This window comes from Pseudopodoces humilis, chromosome 1, assembly GCF_049639895.1.
Source record: "Pseudopodoces humilis isolate 2021_Gansu_Grassland_sample_001 chromosome 1, ASM4963989v1, whole genome shotgun sequence".
Taxonomy (NCBI): domain Eukaryota; kingdom Metazoa; phylum Chordata; class Aves; order Passeriformes; family Paridae; genus Pseudopodoces; species Pseudopodoces humilis.
This window is the reverse complement of record NC_142200.1, coordinates 20,825,600-20,839,856: the sequence shown is the minus strand read 5'-3', so window position 1 is coordinate 20,839,856 and position 14,257 is coordinate 20,825,600. Positions and strand designations below refer to the sequence as shown.

The window sequence follows — 14,257 nt, the reverse complement described above, 5'->3', positions numbered from 1 at the left end:
ATTTGGGGCAAGCTGTTTCATAAGCTATTTTTGTTCCTGCTCAGATTGAGATGCCAAGCTGAACTGGATGAGGCATCTATGTAACCCATCAAGTAAAGGAGGAATTGAAAATAAGAAGAAATATCACCCTTTCGCCCCAAAAGGAGAAGAAAGGGTACTGAGGCATATTGTTCCTCAAAATGCTATAATGCTTCCCATTTATGAAAAATATCCCAGGGAAAGAAATAGAATCTTAAATAATACTGAAGCCCCGTTTCTCCAGACCACACTTTTGAAGAAAGTAATAGTGAAATGGCTTTGAATTGCTCAAGAAAGGCCACAGTGGTAATGATGGGAGGTTAGCCCAGAGAGCAATGTTAGCCACACTTGCACAAACACACAGCATTTCCTCAGTTTAATACTGAGACCAAATAAGAAACCAAAAATAGCTCTTCTGCTTTCATGCTCTCAAGCAAAGTATTTGTGAAAATTATTCTTTAACATGGTAGGGATGTCTGTGAGCTTTGTCCTTTTGTATCATTTGCCCAGTTTAAATGCAGATAATTGCAATATCACATTAGTATAATTTTGTTAAACATCCTTGCCTTTTGACCTCTCTCAACACTGTTTTTTTTTCTGAAAAACATTCATCTTATACTGGGAAAAGCAGCAGTCTGTTACAACTCCCTGCTTTGCTCTCAGCTTTCCAGCTATGACATAGTTTTGAGCAGCCACTGCAAAAAATAGACCAAGACCTTAGACTGGCCTTGAATAAAATGAAGTCACATCAGCCACAACCATGCAAAATAAGCAAGAAAAGAATAAACCAATCATCCCAGTGAAATACTTTTTGTCCTTGATACCTGTTTTTTAAAGGTAAAATCCCACATCAAATTATACTGACTTGTATTCTCTCAGATACATAAGATGCTTCAACTCCTGATTTTAACCTGTCTAACTTGGTGCTGAAGATGACCTTGGAAATAGGCAGGTAAGAATACCAAAGATGATACTGTCTAAGCAAACCTGAAGCCAGATTTTTTTTTTCCCCCTAAATTCCAACCCATCTTTCCATTAATTTAGCTTTCTTCTTGCCAAAGATTATTTTTTCTGGCCATTTCAATTGATGCTAACTGTGTAAATCCTTTAGGAATTAATGGAAGAGAGACTTATGTGCTGCCAGACCACAGATGAGCTCATAGCCACACAAGGAAATTAATTAATAAGGAAAGACTGAGCTGCATTAGTTTCAGTCAATTTGCACATTCCAGGGATCACTAGTAAAGTAACTGTTGTCATAATATTTTTTCTTTTAATATTAAAAAGTATTCAGACCACACAGCTGAACCCTGCCCTACAGAATCTTCAAAATTCTGTGCTACAGGATGTGCATCTGTAATTCCATTCACTTGTCTGCTAGACACATGTGCATTACAGGGCATAATTTGGCCCATCATTATGTTTTCCTAACATAAATTAACATTTTTCCCAAGCTACCAAGCCAAACACAACAATAACTATTGGCAGTATCTCTACAGTAAGATCTAAATATAAACTCAGGGTCTATAAGATGCTTACCATAGTGTTGTAATTTTGATCAATACTGAAGGGTGAAGAAGCACCATGCCTTTTGGAGAGCTGCCCATCATTCTTTCCTTTGCTTAGAACATCATAAATGGGGCTTGGAGGTTTCTGATCATGTAGATTTTTTTTCGGCTGGCTTTCCAGGCATTGTGGGGCATAATTAACTACTTCAAAAGCCCCAACATCAGAGTTAAACTTCACTGGCTGGGCAAATGTCTACAAAAGAAGTTAAGAAAGTTTATGGTACTGTAATAAGGCAATTGTCATTTAACAAGTTACTTTTTATCATATAGGGGCATCCTACAGAATAAAAAATTGCATTAAGAGGCTTCTTTCTCTTGAGGCCTGAAATAGTAATTTTTCTGCATTCTTGTTTTTGCTGTATAGCTTTCCAAAGCATTCCTACTTCTTTTATCTCAACAATGCTTAATTGTCAAGAATTGAATTAATTCTAGATAACAGACCATTCTTTTTCACAGGTAAATAATTTATTCAGTACATTAATGTCTAGAATATATAATTAACTGTGACTTTAGTAACTGTCCTACAGAGAAGTACTCACCTACAACAGGATCAGATCTCCAGTATTGTTCTTCCATTTGTTATTATCAACAATCAAGGCATGAAAATATTAGCAATGAAACTGACCTTTTAAATGTGAGATGCATTTGAGGAGGATGAAGCAGAAGATTTTCATGTGTAGGAAAGGTTTTTCACCATACTGTTACTTGTAGGTCAAACAACTACCAAAACCCATGTCCTGTAGTAAATTTTATTATACATCACTTGTTCAGTCAAATACTGTATAATAGCTGAGATAGATTAAACTTCAATTTTAGCCATAAAATTGTGACTTTTGACAACTCACAAAGCCCCACTGCATGTGTGCACACTAAAACAGAGCCATCTTTCATCTTTTAAGCTCTGGTATTGGGTATTTCCTTAAAAGACTACCTTTCAAATTCTCTTACTTGAAATGAAGAGGAAAAATATGGATGGACTTTACAGAAGTCATAGAGGATACCCATGACAGTTATGAACAGGAGATTATATAGAACTTATGTGCATTATAGACTTCATATTATGTAGAATATATAAGCATCTCTGTACTCAGCTGGACAACAAAGCATGTTGTATTTAAGTACTCAGGAAACTATGGCCACACCTAGACCTAGTGCCAAAACTCATATTGATTTTGTTCCAGACAGGATCCCACCTGGTGTTTGTACAGTTGTCATTCCCCTGCATTTAACAAGAATATTTTATTTGTTCAAGTACTGTATTTTTAATTTCCTTGAACTTTTTCACATATCACATATATGCACACATAGACATAACTCATATACATTCTAAATATTTTAATACATGCTAAATATAACATAGAAATATATTACAGAACAATTTGATTCTTCACACCTGTATAAGTCCAAAGTAATGATGTTAGTGTCATCTATTTTGTAACTTCTGTTTGAAGCCCCCTTGTTGATCAGTGTCTTGTAGAGCAATGCCCAGAATTGAACCATGTGGCTGCAACATGTTTTTTCAACATTCCCTACTTATCCCATAATGTCTCACTGTGGAGGCTCAGCCTGGCAAAGCACACAGCATGTGAGAGCTTTAAGTGTATGATTAGTGCCTATGACATCAGACAGTCACTGCTCAGGGCCCTGCATTGAATTGCATGAGTCTGTCCAGTTACCTAACTTCAGCTGAAATCATGGATTGGTTTTTGTTCTCTGACACCTTCTGCCTCTTTTGGCATTAATTTTCTCCAGGGCACTCTGCGGGTTTTAGTGCTTTTTCTTTTCCAGATGTACTGAACAGCATCTAAAAACCTTTTATGTGTAGTAGATTCCCCTACATTCAGAACTCCTCCTAGTTTGCAACGTGCACATTTCATTTACTTTCAAACCTAATTTAGGCTGCTACCAGCTTTTAAGTGACTAACTGTGCAATCTTAATAGCCTTAAAATATTTTCTTCCTTATATATTCCTTCATGTTTTAAATAAAGAAACAGGAGAAAGTACACTAAGAAAAAAAGTACTTGAACCTGTTAGGATTTGAAGCACTTTCACTTGTGAAAAAAAAGCAAACAAAATGCAAATTTCATAATAAAGGGCTTTGTGACTAGATATGATGAGATTTAGTTCCATGTTTTTCAAATTGAAAACTAAGCAAATACAGTATTAGTTTAGCACATATATCTACCTTTATTTAATCATTTGTAACTTACTCTAGATCTATGGTTTTGTAATAAATATTCTATTTAGCTGAACAGAAAACTATGGCAAATTTAATGTAGTGAAATGGATGCTAGTAAATGTAAAGTGTATTGTTGTTTTGGGAGCCTGACCACCAATCATTTATGAGACATATACTAATGTTGCAAAAGAACATGGACTGATGGGATAGGAAGATTTAGACTTCATACACTACATACTTAACTGAAAAAGGGGGTTCTAGTTCAGACTTTTGGGGTTTGGATGCAGTTACTCATCCCCAGGGAGATGAAAAGGCATGCACACTTCTTCAATCAGTCAGAGAGTAGCCAGCAGATTTGACACTAGTAAGGATGCATCTGGAATACTGCATCCAGTTTTGGGTCCCCTGTACAAGAAGGATATTCACATATTTGATCAAGTCCGTCAGAACATCACCGAGATGGTCAGTGGCTGAAGGACTCACCCTTAAGGGAGAATCTCTAGGAGGACTAGCAGCAGCCTTAGCATATTTACAAGGAGATTGCTGAACAGATAAAGCCAGGCTTTTTACAAAAAAAACACCCCCAGAACCTGATTTCTTGTAGGAAACATTTTCCCAGTTACCATACAGGAAAGAGGATCAGTCAATCCATTTCCCTTTCAGTATCTGAAGAACTTTGAGGCAAAACACACAATCAAACCATTCTCACACATTACAAGCCACAAAAAAAATGCACCAATAAACTGTTCAGTACTCTTTAGCAAAATTAAAACCTTTCCAGTGGAAGTCAAATACTGTAAAACCCTATAACACTTCACAGGACAGTAATGAGAGAGGTTTATGGCACCACAAATATTTCGTCATTGCAATAAAGAGGAATCTCTTCAGTGAAGATGCCTGTGTTAAGGAGCGGATGATAGTCTGCACTATAAAGGGAAAAAATTATCCATGCCAATCTAATATACTAAGACATGTCTTTCTTACCCCACATTTGGCAAGTGGTTTTGGCTTTTTACAGACAAGTAAAATATACTAACCAAAGACTAAGTGTATCATTCTCTTTAGTTTGAGCCAATTTTTGATGCTTTGAAGATAGAAAAGGAACTCTCCAGAAAAATTATACCTCAAGATGTTAAGAAAAAATAAATCAGGTTTGGCAGGAGCCTTGAAGCTTGGGCTTCATACATTGTCAATGTAGCACAATAAATAAGATCAAGGACTTGAGAATACCAACAAATAAGAAGTATACAGACTTTGCAAACTGTTTAACTCACAGACAGTTCTCCCCCCAAAGCCAGTATGACCAATGTCAACTCAGTGTAGTAATCTCAGCTTCAGAAAAAAATCTCTGAGCAAATAACAAAAAGCTGTTTTCAGAATGTGATACAGCAATACTATTAAATAAATAAACAAATGCATGTACTTTTTTGACAGCAAAGAAATTTCTTAGCTGTCAAATGCACGTTAAATATGGTTTTCAGCTGAAAAACAAACAGAATACATAATTCTGAAACCTGAAGTTATACACATAACTGAAGGGAAGACAAATTTCTCCCAGTCCTCCCATAACAGAAACCAAAACAGCATCCATCACCATGTTGCCAGGATATCAGACATATAAATCTCACTGTTCTCTGTCTTAACAGTTTTCAGATACACTCAACTTTGGATACAATTAACAAATGTGTAAATATGCTCACATGCCAGACCCAAATAAAGTAGTTTGATCCCAAGAAAAATAGAATGACCACAGCTTGGCTGCTTCTTAGGTTAAGAGTGGGAGTGAATAGAGATCTCATCCATGAGCACTGCCAAAACTTCCTTTAGAAGGGTATATGTATATCACAAATAAATGTCAGTGAGAGTCCACACCAGAAAAGAATTTGAGCTGCTCTATCAAGTATCTGGAAAAATTAGCACTACACATGGTCAGTGCAAAATCTCCAATTGACTTTAATGAGCCCAGGATTTCCCTTCTGTTGATGAGTAAGACAAAAGTAATAATCACATATCACAATCTAATTAAGAGAGAAGAACATTTAGACTAAACACACTATTAATAAGGAATGTAGTCAGGAATGCTTTGCTTGTTTCCTTCAATGTCAAAGACATGATGCAAGTTTTAGTCCTGGGTAAGTCTCAATGTAACATGCATGTATGCCCTTACTTCTGTCAAAGCCTTTTTAAGGGAGGTTATATTGGCAACTGCAGCCTCCCTCATCACACCTGGGAAAAACAAGAGGAAACTAATGAGCATGCACTGATGCCTTGAACTGATGATTTGATGTATGGAATTATTCACTCATCTTCAAAGCATTGAAGGACCTGAAATGTGCAGCAGAATGGATTGCTTTTTTGCTTTCTGCCCTTTCTGTAATCTGCTATTCAGATCAAGCAAGAGTTTTATTTGTGACAGCAGCAGGTTTTCAGGACCTTTCTGTCTTCAGAAAGACAGACTGGCCTGAGCTTTGTTACTTGGGCTTTAACTGTTTTCAGAATCATCACCTGCATCAAATGCTAGACCCCAGACTACTTGGAGGAGAGCTTTCACAGTGAGAACAATGTTTAAAAGAAATATTCTTCAAATCTAAAATGTATAAAATTATGATCACTTCTGGATTTCTGCTTCAAGGGAAACCAAGAACCAGGGATTTGCCACCAAATTATCATCTCCTGAATGTGCTTCAATTGAGGCACAAGGTAGTGCTTTTGTCTCTAGTGTAACTCCTTGAGGTTGCAAAGAGGAGTGTGCCTTCCTCAGCATCACTGGTAACCCAAAAATGACAGGTAAGACCCAGCACAGGCTTGGGATGGAACGAGTAGCAAGCAGCCTGCAGAGTGCAGGAGAAACAAGTTGGCATTACTGTGCTTGCCTTCAACACTGAGCTAGATGGCAATTTCTGACTTCTGAATTTTCATTCCTGACTAAACATATCCCTGGATGCTTTTAATACATGGATCAGAGATTCAAATTCTAGTCTGAACTCCTAGAAATGGAAATGTATCCAGGCCAATGTTTCTCTTAAATCTTTCATTTTACATTAGTTACTAAGGAAGGTGTAACTCGTTTGTGTGTCATGTAATTGGTTTCTGCTACTGTGAAATCACTGTACTACTGGCAACAAGTTCCCTCCTGAGATTTTTTGTATTATGTATTTCAGAAATACTTCCTGTAAATTACACTTTATTACAGTATATAGCTCTTTGGAGTACCTAGATATTTGTCAGATTACACTGAATGTCATTATAACACAAGAATCACTTAGGGGATATGCTGTAAATCAAAATAAACCAAAAAAAAAAACCACATGAAAAACCTACTGCTGCTATAGCAAGTCCCCAGTGATACAATTTTCCATCTGCTAATGGTGCATTATAAATCAATGCAGAAGCAGCCCCTTAAAATAAGCATTTGCTCCCCCTGATTTCTTGTATCAAGTCTCACAATATTTTCAGTTTAACTTGTTGCCTAACTACTAGCACACCTGGGTAATACTGTTCCCAGGCAACAGTGTATAAGCACAACAAGAATAAAGAAATGGAAATTTCAATGCACTGTTTTAGTAGAAACCTTCTGAGAAGGAGAGGGAAATCAGGAATGTAAGGTATTCAAACCACAGAACTCAAGGCATTAATAGAAATTAATCCTGAAGAGAGTAAATCCTTAGGAAAAGATCAAAGAGAAAGTAAAACCAATTATGAGAACATTACAGTTAAAAATAGCTAATAGAGCATCTGTTTTCATGAAGATATGTAAATATGTAGAATAGAGACCATGCGTCATCTTAGAAACCTACCAAGATTACCAGCATAAAACAGTGTTTACTCAGGAGTAACTGTGAACTCTTTTCTGTGGGCTTCCAGAGCAATCAGGAGTGTCTGGACAATTGCTGCAGTTCAGAGCTGCTGGGCTGTGCCAGGACTGTGGGATGAGGAGCCCTCTGAGGCTAAGGAGAATTTTGGCCTCTAACAGATGTCCTGAAATTTGTGTATGTTCAAGAAGATTAAGAGACTAAAAAGGCTGAACTTCTTAGCCACTCCATCCTCTGAAATTTGGGGAAAACTTGAAGCATAGTTTCCAAATCAGCAGCAAAGACATGGAGGACGGTATTCCTGTGCTAGAACAACCTGTGGAAGAAGGTCTGGGTTTAAAACCTAAGTAGTTAGGCTTGGATTTAAACAGATATCCTAAGGCAGCTGGGGGGTGGGTTGGGGACGTGAATGTATTGGAGAAAGTAAAAAATCAGTCTTCTCACCATAGGTTTTGTTCCATCTGTCTCTCTCTAACTTTGTATACTCCTCTTGCAGTGTGGTGAAAGCATGAAAAGACTGAATTCCTGAAAGAAGTCAGTATTGATACTGTGCACAAAACTCACACTCTGACATAGAGTTAATACCCCCAGATTTTATTTTATGATTAAAAATTGGCATGAGGAGCCCATCCTACCATCCTTAGTAGTGCAATTTCCATGCTGTGTACATTTACACAAATCTGTGATGTGGCTTAGAGAGACAGCTATGTCTGGTTCAATTTAGTAAGCCAAATCATTCAGTTATGAATCACAACTGAACTTACTTCATTAGTGCCTTCACCAAAGTCTGAGGTCCAAGGAGCATCAAGAAATATTCTGCCCTCTCCTAATACTGGCACTGGTTCCTACCAATCAAGCTGTAGAATGGATCTATGTTCTTGTAGTGTAGCCTGTTGGACTGAAGTGCCTTAGGAAGGGAACAGGCTGTGGGGCAGCTCTGTGGCACATCGAGTGGGAGCCACAAGTGACACTGTGGGAAGGCCTGTGTCACCTGGCAAGGGACTTTGAATGTAAGTGTCAGAGCCAAGACTACTGAGATGAAGTTGGATGAGGTTGCCACACTAAGGAAGCAGGACTGTACATGTGACTCTCAACAGAGTGTGGGGAGGCAGGCTAGTAAATAGGGAAAAGGAGCATAATATAGGAGAACTGGTTAAATACAAGATATTGGGTATGATGGTCTAACTGTAACTGGATACTGTAACAGAATACAGTATAAGGCTGCATCCTTCTAGCTACAAATGGGAGAGGAAGAGGAGGGAAGTGACAGCTTTAAAACCTTCCAAGCCATGAAGAGTTGTTTCTTGAGCTTAAATGTTAATTAATCACTGAATGCATTGCCAGAAAACTGCAAAAGGAAAAACATTTCTTATGTCATCATGTTGTGACACTGTAATAGAAGTGGACAACTTTCAAATAATTATTTATGTCTTTTTCATTTCCCATTCATATCATTTTAGTGCACTGTGATTTAAATACATAAATGATTAATTACATAAGTTTAAATCCATAAATAACCTAGGGATCTTGGTGGACAACAAGCTGTCCACAAGCCAGCAGTGTGTCCCTGTGGCCAGGAAAGCCTGGTGTACATTAGGAAGAGGACTGCCAGCAGGTTGAGGGCTCTTCAGTACATGAGAGATGTGGAGCTACTTGAGTGGTCCAGCAGAGGGCTACAAAAATATTAAGGAATATGGAGCAGCTCTCTTATGAGGAAAGGCTGAGGGAGCTGGGCATGTTCACCCTCAAGAAGAGAGAAATAAGAGGGGCCCTTATCAATGTCTATCAATATCTGAAGGGAGGATGATGCCAGGCTCTGCTCAGTGGTGCAGAGCAATAGGGCAAGAGGCAATGAACAGATACTGATGCACAGGAAGTTCCATCTGAACACAAAGAAGAACTTCTTTACTCTGTGGGTGACTGAGCACTGGAACAGCCTGCCCAGAGAGGTGGTGGAGTCCCCCTCACTGGAGATACTCAAGAACCATCTGGACACAATCCTGTGCTACATGCTCTGGGATGGCCCTGCTTGAACAGGGAGGTTGGACCAGAGGACCCACTGTACTCCCTTCCAACCTGACCCTTTCTGTGATTCTGTAAATTAGCAAGAGAACATCTGTCCCCAGAAGTCCAGATACTGGGCTATTCTTACTGATTATAACACTGAGCAGTAAGAGTTACTACCATTAAAATACAGCTCTATGGCAAAACACAAAATTTTCCAAGATGGATTAAGTTCCTCTTAATCTTAGTAAGGCATTTTTTTGTATTTTGCAAGGGATTTCTTTAAGGTACTTACCGGAAGACTCAAAAATTCATTAAAGTAATCCACAAGCATATCATCTGTGGCTAAGCATTCTTCCTATAGAGAGATAAAACCACAAAGTATGGCTTGTAATAATCTGCACTAATATTTGAATGCACTATTGCCTTAAACAATATTTTTTTCCATGAGACGTGACATGGAAGCTTTTGCAAAGCATTATTTCCCATTTTTGAGGATATAGTCATTGCATCACTGTTATATTCTAGCCATTGCACACTACCAAGGTCTTTAGCAATTTAAAACACACACATGAAGGTAAATCCTTTGCCAATGAATTTACAGATAAAGCCTTCATAAACCAAACAGCTTCTAGATGCTAAAAGTCTGCACGTTAACTTTTGAAAAGATGTGCGTAAGTTAATCTAGAAATTCCCCACATTGTACCTTTCTCTCTTGCACTTGGGAAGAAGGAGAGTATAATATTTCATCAGGGCCACCTTCTGCTCTCACACTGCTGCTTGGGGATGTTGGGGACTAAAAAGGAATACACTAACCTATAATTAGACTCAGTAAGCAAGCAGTGTATGCCATACTTTGAATCCGACAGAACTGAGAGGCTTCCTGTTGACCCCATCAGAAGTGAAGACTGTATCTGCAGGTGTTTTTGCATCCCTTCTGACCCCTGCATTTTAAATCCTGCTAACATGACTCAAAAACTGTAGACTAGAAGTTGATTTTTTCTGCTGTTGACAAATCCGAAAGTATGGCTCCAAGTTTACTTTTACTGTACTCAATATCTCCACCATCCCCATTTCAATTCAACAGAGGGTAAAACTGGATCATTATTCCACTGGTCTTCGGATATGCGTCTTCAGTTTAATGAAGACATTTAAATATTTTTTAATAGTTAAATTTATCTAAATATTCTATAATTTCAGCCTTGCAAGGCAAGGAGAATGCACTTTAATATATTTGCCAAGAGTAGCAAAGGTGTTGCAACACAAATCTTTTTTCTCTTTCTTAAGTTGATAGCACTGAACTGTACAAGTGAGGAATAGCACTAAAGAGAGGTTATGAACTGTGTACAGGCAGGCAGTATCTTGATCCAAACTCCAGTGGTTTAACCTAAATAGAGATAGCATGTTCCCAGATAAGGAAGAAATCTGAGATAGCATGCATGACAAGTCAGGACTAGACCCGATGGGGTTTGTCTGGCCCTAGTCTGCCAGCATTTATTCCTTAGCGCTTGTGTTTGCTGTGGTGACTGATGCAAAACAGGCAAGGTAGCCCGAGCTCATTCCTAGAAAATACTGCCAGTGCTGAAAGCAAGGCTTTCATGCCTTATTGGATCACAGGCCTGTGGCCCAATGCAATTGCAGTGCCATGGACCTAGAGATATTTGGGCACTGATTAAACAGGGGAATTTACCAAAGTGTCTAACCCATTTTGAAATCAACAGAGAATCCTCTTAGTAATGTCAATAGGCAACCAGATCCAGAAGTTTCAATTCTCCAAATGTTAACACAATTAGGAAAAGAAATTAATTAGAACAAGCTATAGTCAGCCTCATGTTTGGCTTGACACTGACAAGAATGAATCTTGAGATAGAACTAGAAATGATAACATATGATGAAAATATTTTATTATTTCAAAGGACTTATTAAAAACAATTAATTTATTATTGGCTGAAGTATAAGCTCTTTAGGATCATGCAGGTAACATGTTTTTAATTTCCCATGGATATTACTCTCTGTAGTCTCATATAAAAGCAAGAAATGTAGACACACTGGCTGATTAATAGATAAAAGGTTTATGATCTTATTAATGTGGGCTTTATTACTTACTGCATCTACACATGATACACTTTCCTCTGGGTTTTGGAGAGTTTTGTAGACAGTCTTAGTTTCATTCAAAATCAGTTGCACTTTCTTATGTGCACATTATAGGTTAGGGAGTTGCATGTACTATAGTTTAACTAAAGTTTAGACTTTTGTTTCAGAAAGCATTTGGTTTCATTTTCCTTCCATGCCGTTTCTCCTGCAGCACATTCTAAATTATGACTAGAAAAACCTGCCTTAGAATTGCAATGGGAGGTTAAGGTGTGCTAAATTTGGTCCAAAACTTGTGCTTATGTTGGTTCTATTTATGGTAATAAACACTATAAATAAAACAGTATCTAGAAATTCCCAAAAGCAATAGCAATACATTTCTATTTTAAAATATACACTTACAAAGGCATCCAAAACAGGGAATAGGCAAACATTACCTGAGCTGCAACAGTAAACATGTCATTTCTTATGCGGTAACAGACAAACATATATACCTTTCAAACAAGAAGACAAACATCAGGGAAAACCTACAATGTGTTATGAGCAAAGGGCAAAAAAGGCAAAGTAAGGAGATTGCTAAACCTGTCATGTTGAATCTTCCAGTTTGTTTCCTTCTTTCATCCTAATTCACTTTCATTTCCATCTTTATTCTCCATAGTCTCATTACTTTTTTTCTAATTATTTTCAAACTAAGTATTTTGTCTGCCAAAATTTTAAGAAATTTCTCAGTAATCCATACTTACAAAAAAGAAATAAAAAAACAGACTATGTTTTTCAAAATGTTTTTTTTGCTTTTTTTGCTCCATTGCTGCATGATGAAAATCATGACCAAGCCTTATAAGCATACTTACTAACATTTCTTCTGTTATACATGGAGGTTCTGAAAAGAAGATATTAAATATCATATGTTATCCAAGCAATGCAGTTAATCTATTTCAACTACAATACAACAAAAAGTAGTGAGGCATGACAACTGTCCTGGGTATTCTGAAATAAAATAACTTAGTCTGAAGAAATAAAATAAACTAAGAATAAGCTGTAATGTTGACCTATGCATGAAAATATTAACTATCACAAGAATTCTTTAAATATAAGTCAAGTATTATTTAAATATATTATTTCTTATAATTTAACTTCATGTCAGCTTTCCCCTGCAAAATTAATAACTAGAAGCTTGGTTGTTTAATGAGAATACAGATTTATAAGAAACTCTCAAAGATTTGAACAGCAAATATTACAAATCATGTCATAAAATTAAAAAGATACAACTGTGTTCCCGAATAAAAGATTCTCATTCAGTCTAGGAGAACATCCTGCCTTTAGTGACGCCATTTGAAGGGAGTAAAGTTCTCTCTTCGGAGTGATGAGTTCTGCCGGGCAGCTTTACACCCGTCAGTTCAAAATGCCCCTGTTTGCTGCCACCGACTCTGTACCTGAGGCCGCCACGGAGCCAGCCCAGCCCTGCGGGGAGAGCGCCACGTACCCGTGGTGAGCCTCTTGGAGCGCATCCCGGCTCCGGCACCCGCCGGCCGCGCCCGCACGGGTGAGATCCCGGGGGGCAGCGGCAGCAGCGGCCTCACGGGTGAGATCCCGGGGGGCAGCGGCAGCAGCGGCCTCACGGGTGAGATCCCGGGGGGCAGCGGCAGCAGCGGCCTCACGGGTGAGATCCCGGGGGGCAGCGGCAGCAGCGGCCTCACGGGTGAGATCCCGGGGAGCAGCGCCTCGGGGCCGCTGGGCCCGGCCGGGGCCTGTGGCCGCCGCGCCGTTACCATGGCGCTGTAAACACGGCCCGGGCAGTGCCCGGCCCGGCCCCGCGCTCCCTCAGGGAGAACAGTCCCAGAGGAGATGCCTGAGAAGCAGAAATCTGAGGACACTTGGAGCCAGAAATGAAACGAAACACTCTCAGAATGTTAGTTTCTGCCTTGGCTCCAGCATGTAAGAAAAAGTCACGTTTCTGGTGGGATCAGCGAAAGCTGTGTGCAGAGAAGGAATTCGGGGTCCTATATGAGGATTTCAGAGGGATTTAGGTGTTTCACAACTGGGATCTGAAAACCATCCTACCTTGCAAGTAGCTTATTCTAGAACTGCATAAATCCTTCAGGATTTTTTTGGCATGAAAGTTCACTCAATGGTTCTCTGCCTCTGCTTGTTTCCAGACCAGCACTTCTTTTAGTAGCTTGGCAAAAATCCCACTGGGATGAGTTGTACAAGATGTCATGGATGCAAGGTACACGAAGGGCTCCTTTGAGAAGCCAAATCCATCAGCTGGACCTGGGAAGTGCCCAAAAGGGACTAAGACCTTGCCATTCCCAGAAAACTATAATTTGTATCCCCCTTCACAGAGCAGAGTAGTATATCCAGTTGTAACACTCAACTGTGAAAAAAAGTTTTATTTTAACTCATATATGACTTTGGTACAATCCATGGTTAAGTAAAAACAGAACAAATGCACATGCCCAGGGACTGCAGCTTAAAGTCCAGAAGCTGATGAGTGTTAATAATGAACAAGCAGCAAATCTGTTACCATAGAGGCAGGGAAAATGGCTTCATCTCCTAGAAACACATTATATTTAGCACCCTCTAG

At 38.8% G+C, this 14,257-nt stretch overlaps 1 protein-coding gene across 1 annotated transcript in view; it reads right to left on the bottom strand.

Moving 5' to 3' along the window:
* Nucleotides 1-13,289, bottom strand: part of RGS22 (regulator of G protein signaling 22) — a 59,599-nt gene extending 46,310 nt beyond the window's left edge. The window contains exons 1-4 of the mRNA XM_088057549.1: nucleotides 13,157-13,289; nucleotides 12,525-12,553; nucleotides 9,878-9,940; nucleotides 1,558-1,779 (exon numbers count right to left, since the gene is read on the bottom strand). Of these exons, the coding sequence (XP_087913675.1) occupies nucleotides 1,558-1,779; nucleotides 9,878-9,940; nucleotides 12,525-12,553; nucleotides 13,157-13,181 (339 nt within the window). The 5' untranslated portion in view covers nucleotides 13,182-13,289. The remainder of the gene's footprint in view (nucleotides 1-1,557; nucleotides 1,780-9,877; nucleotides 9,941-12,524; nucleotides 12,554-13,156) is intronic.
* Nucleotides 13,290-14,257: the final 968 nt, after the last annotated feature.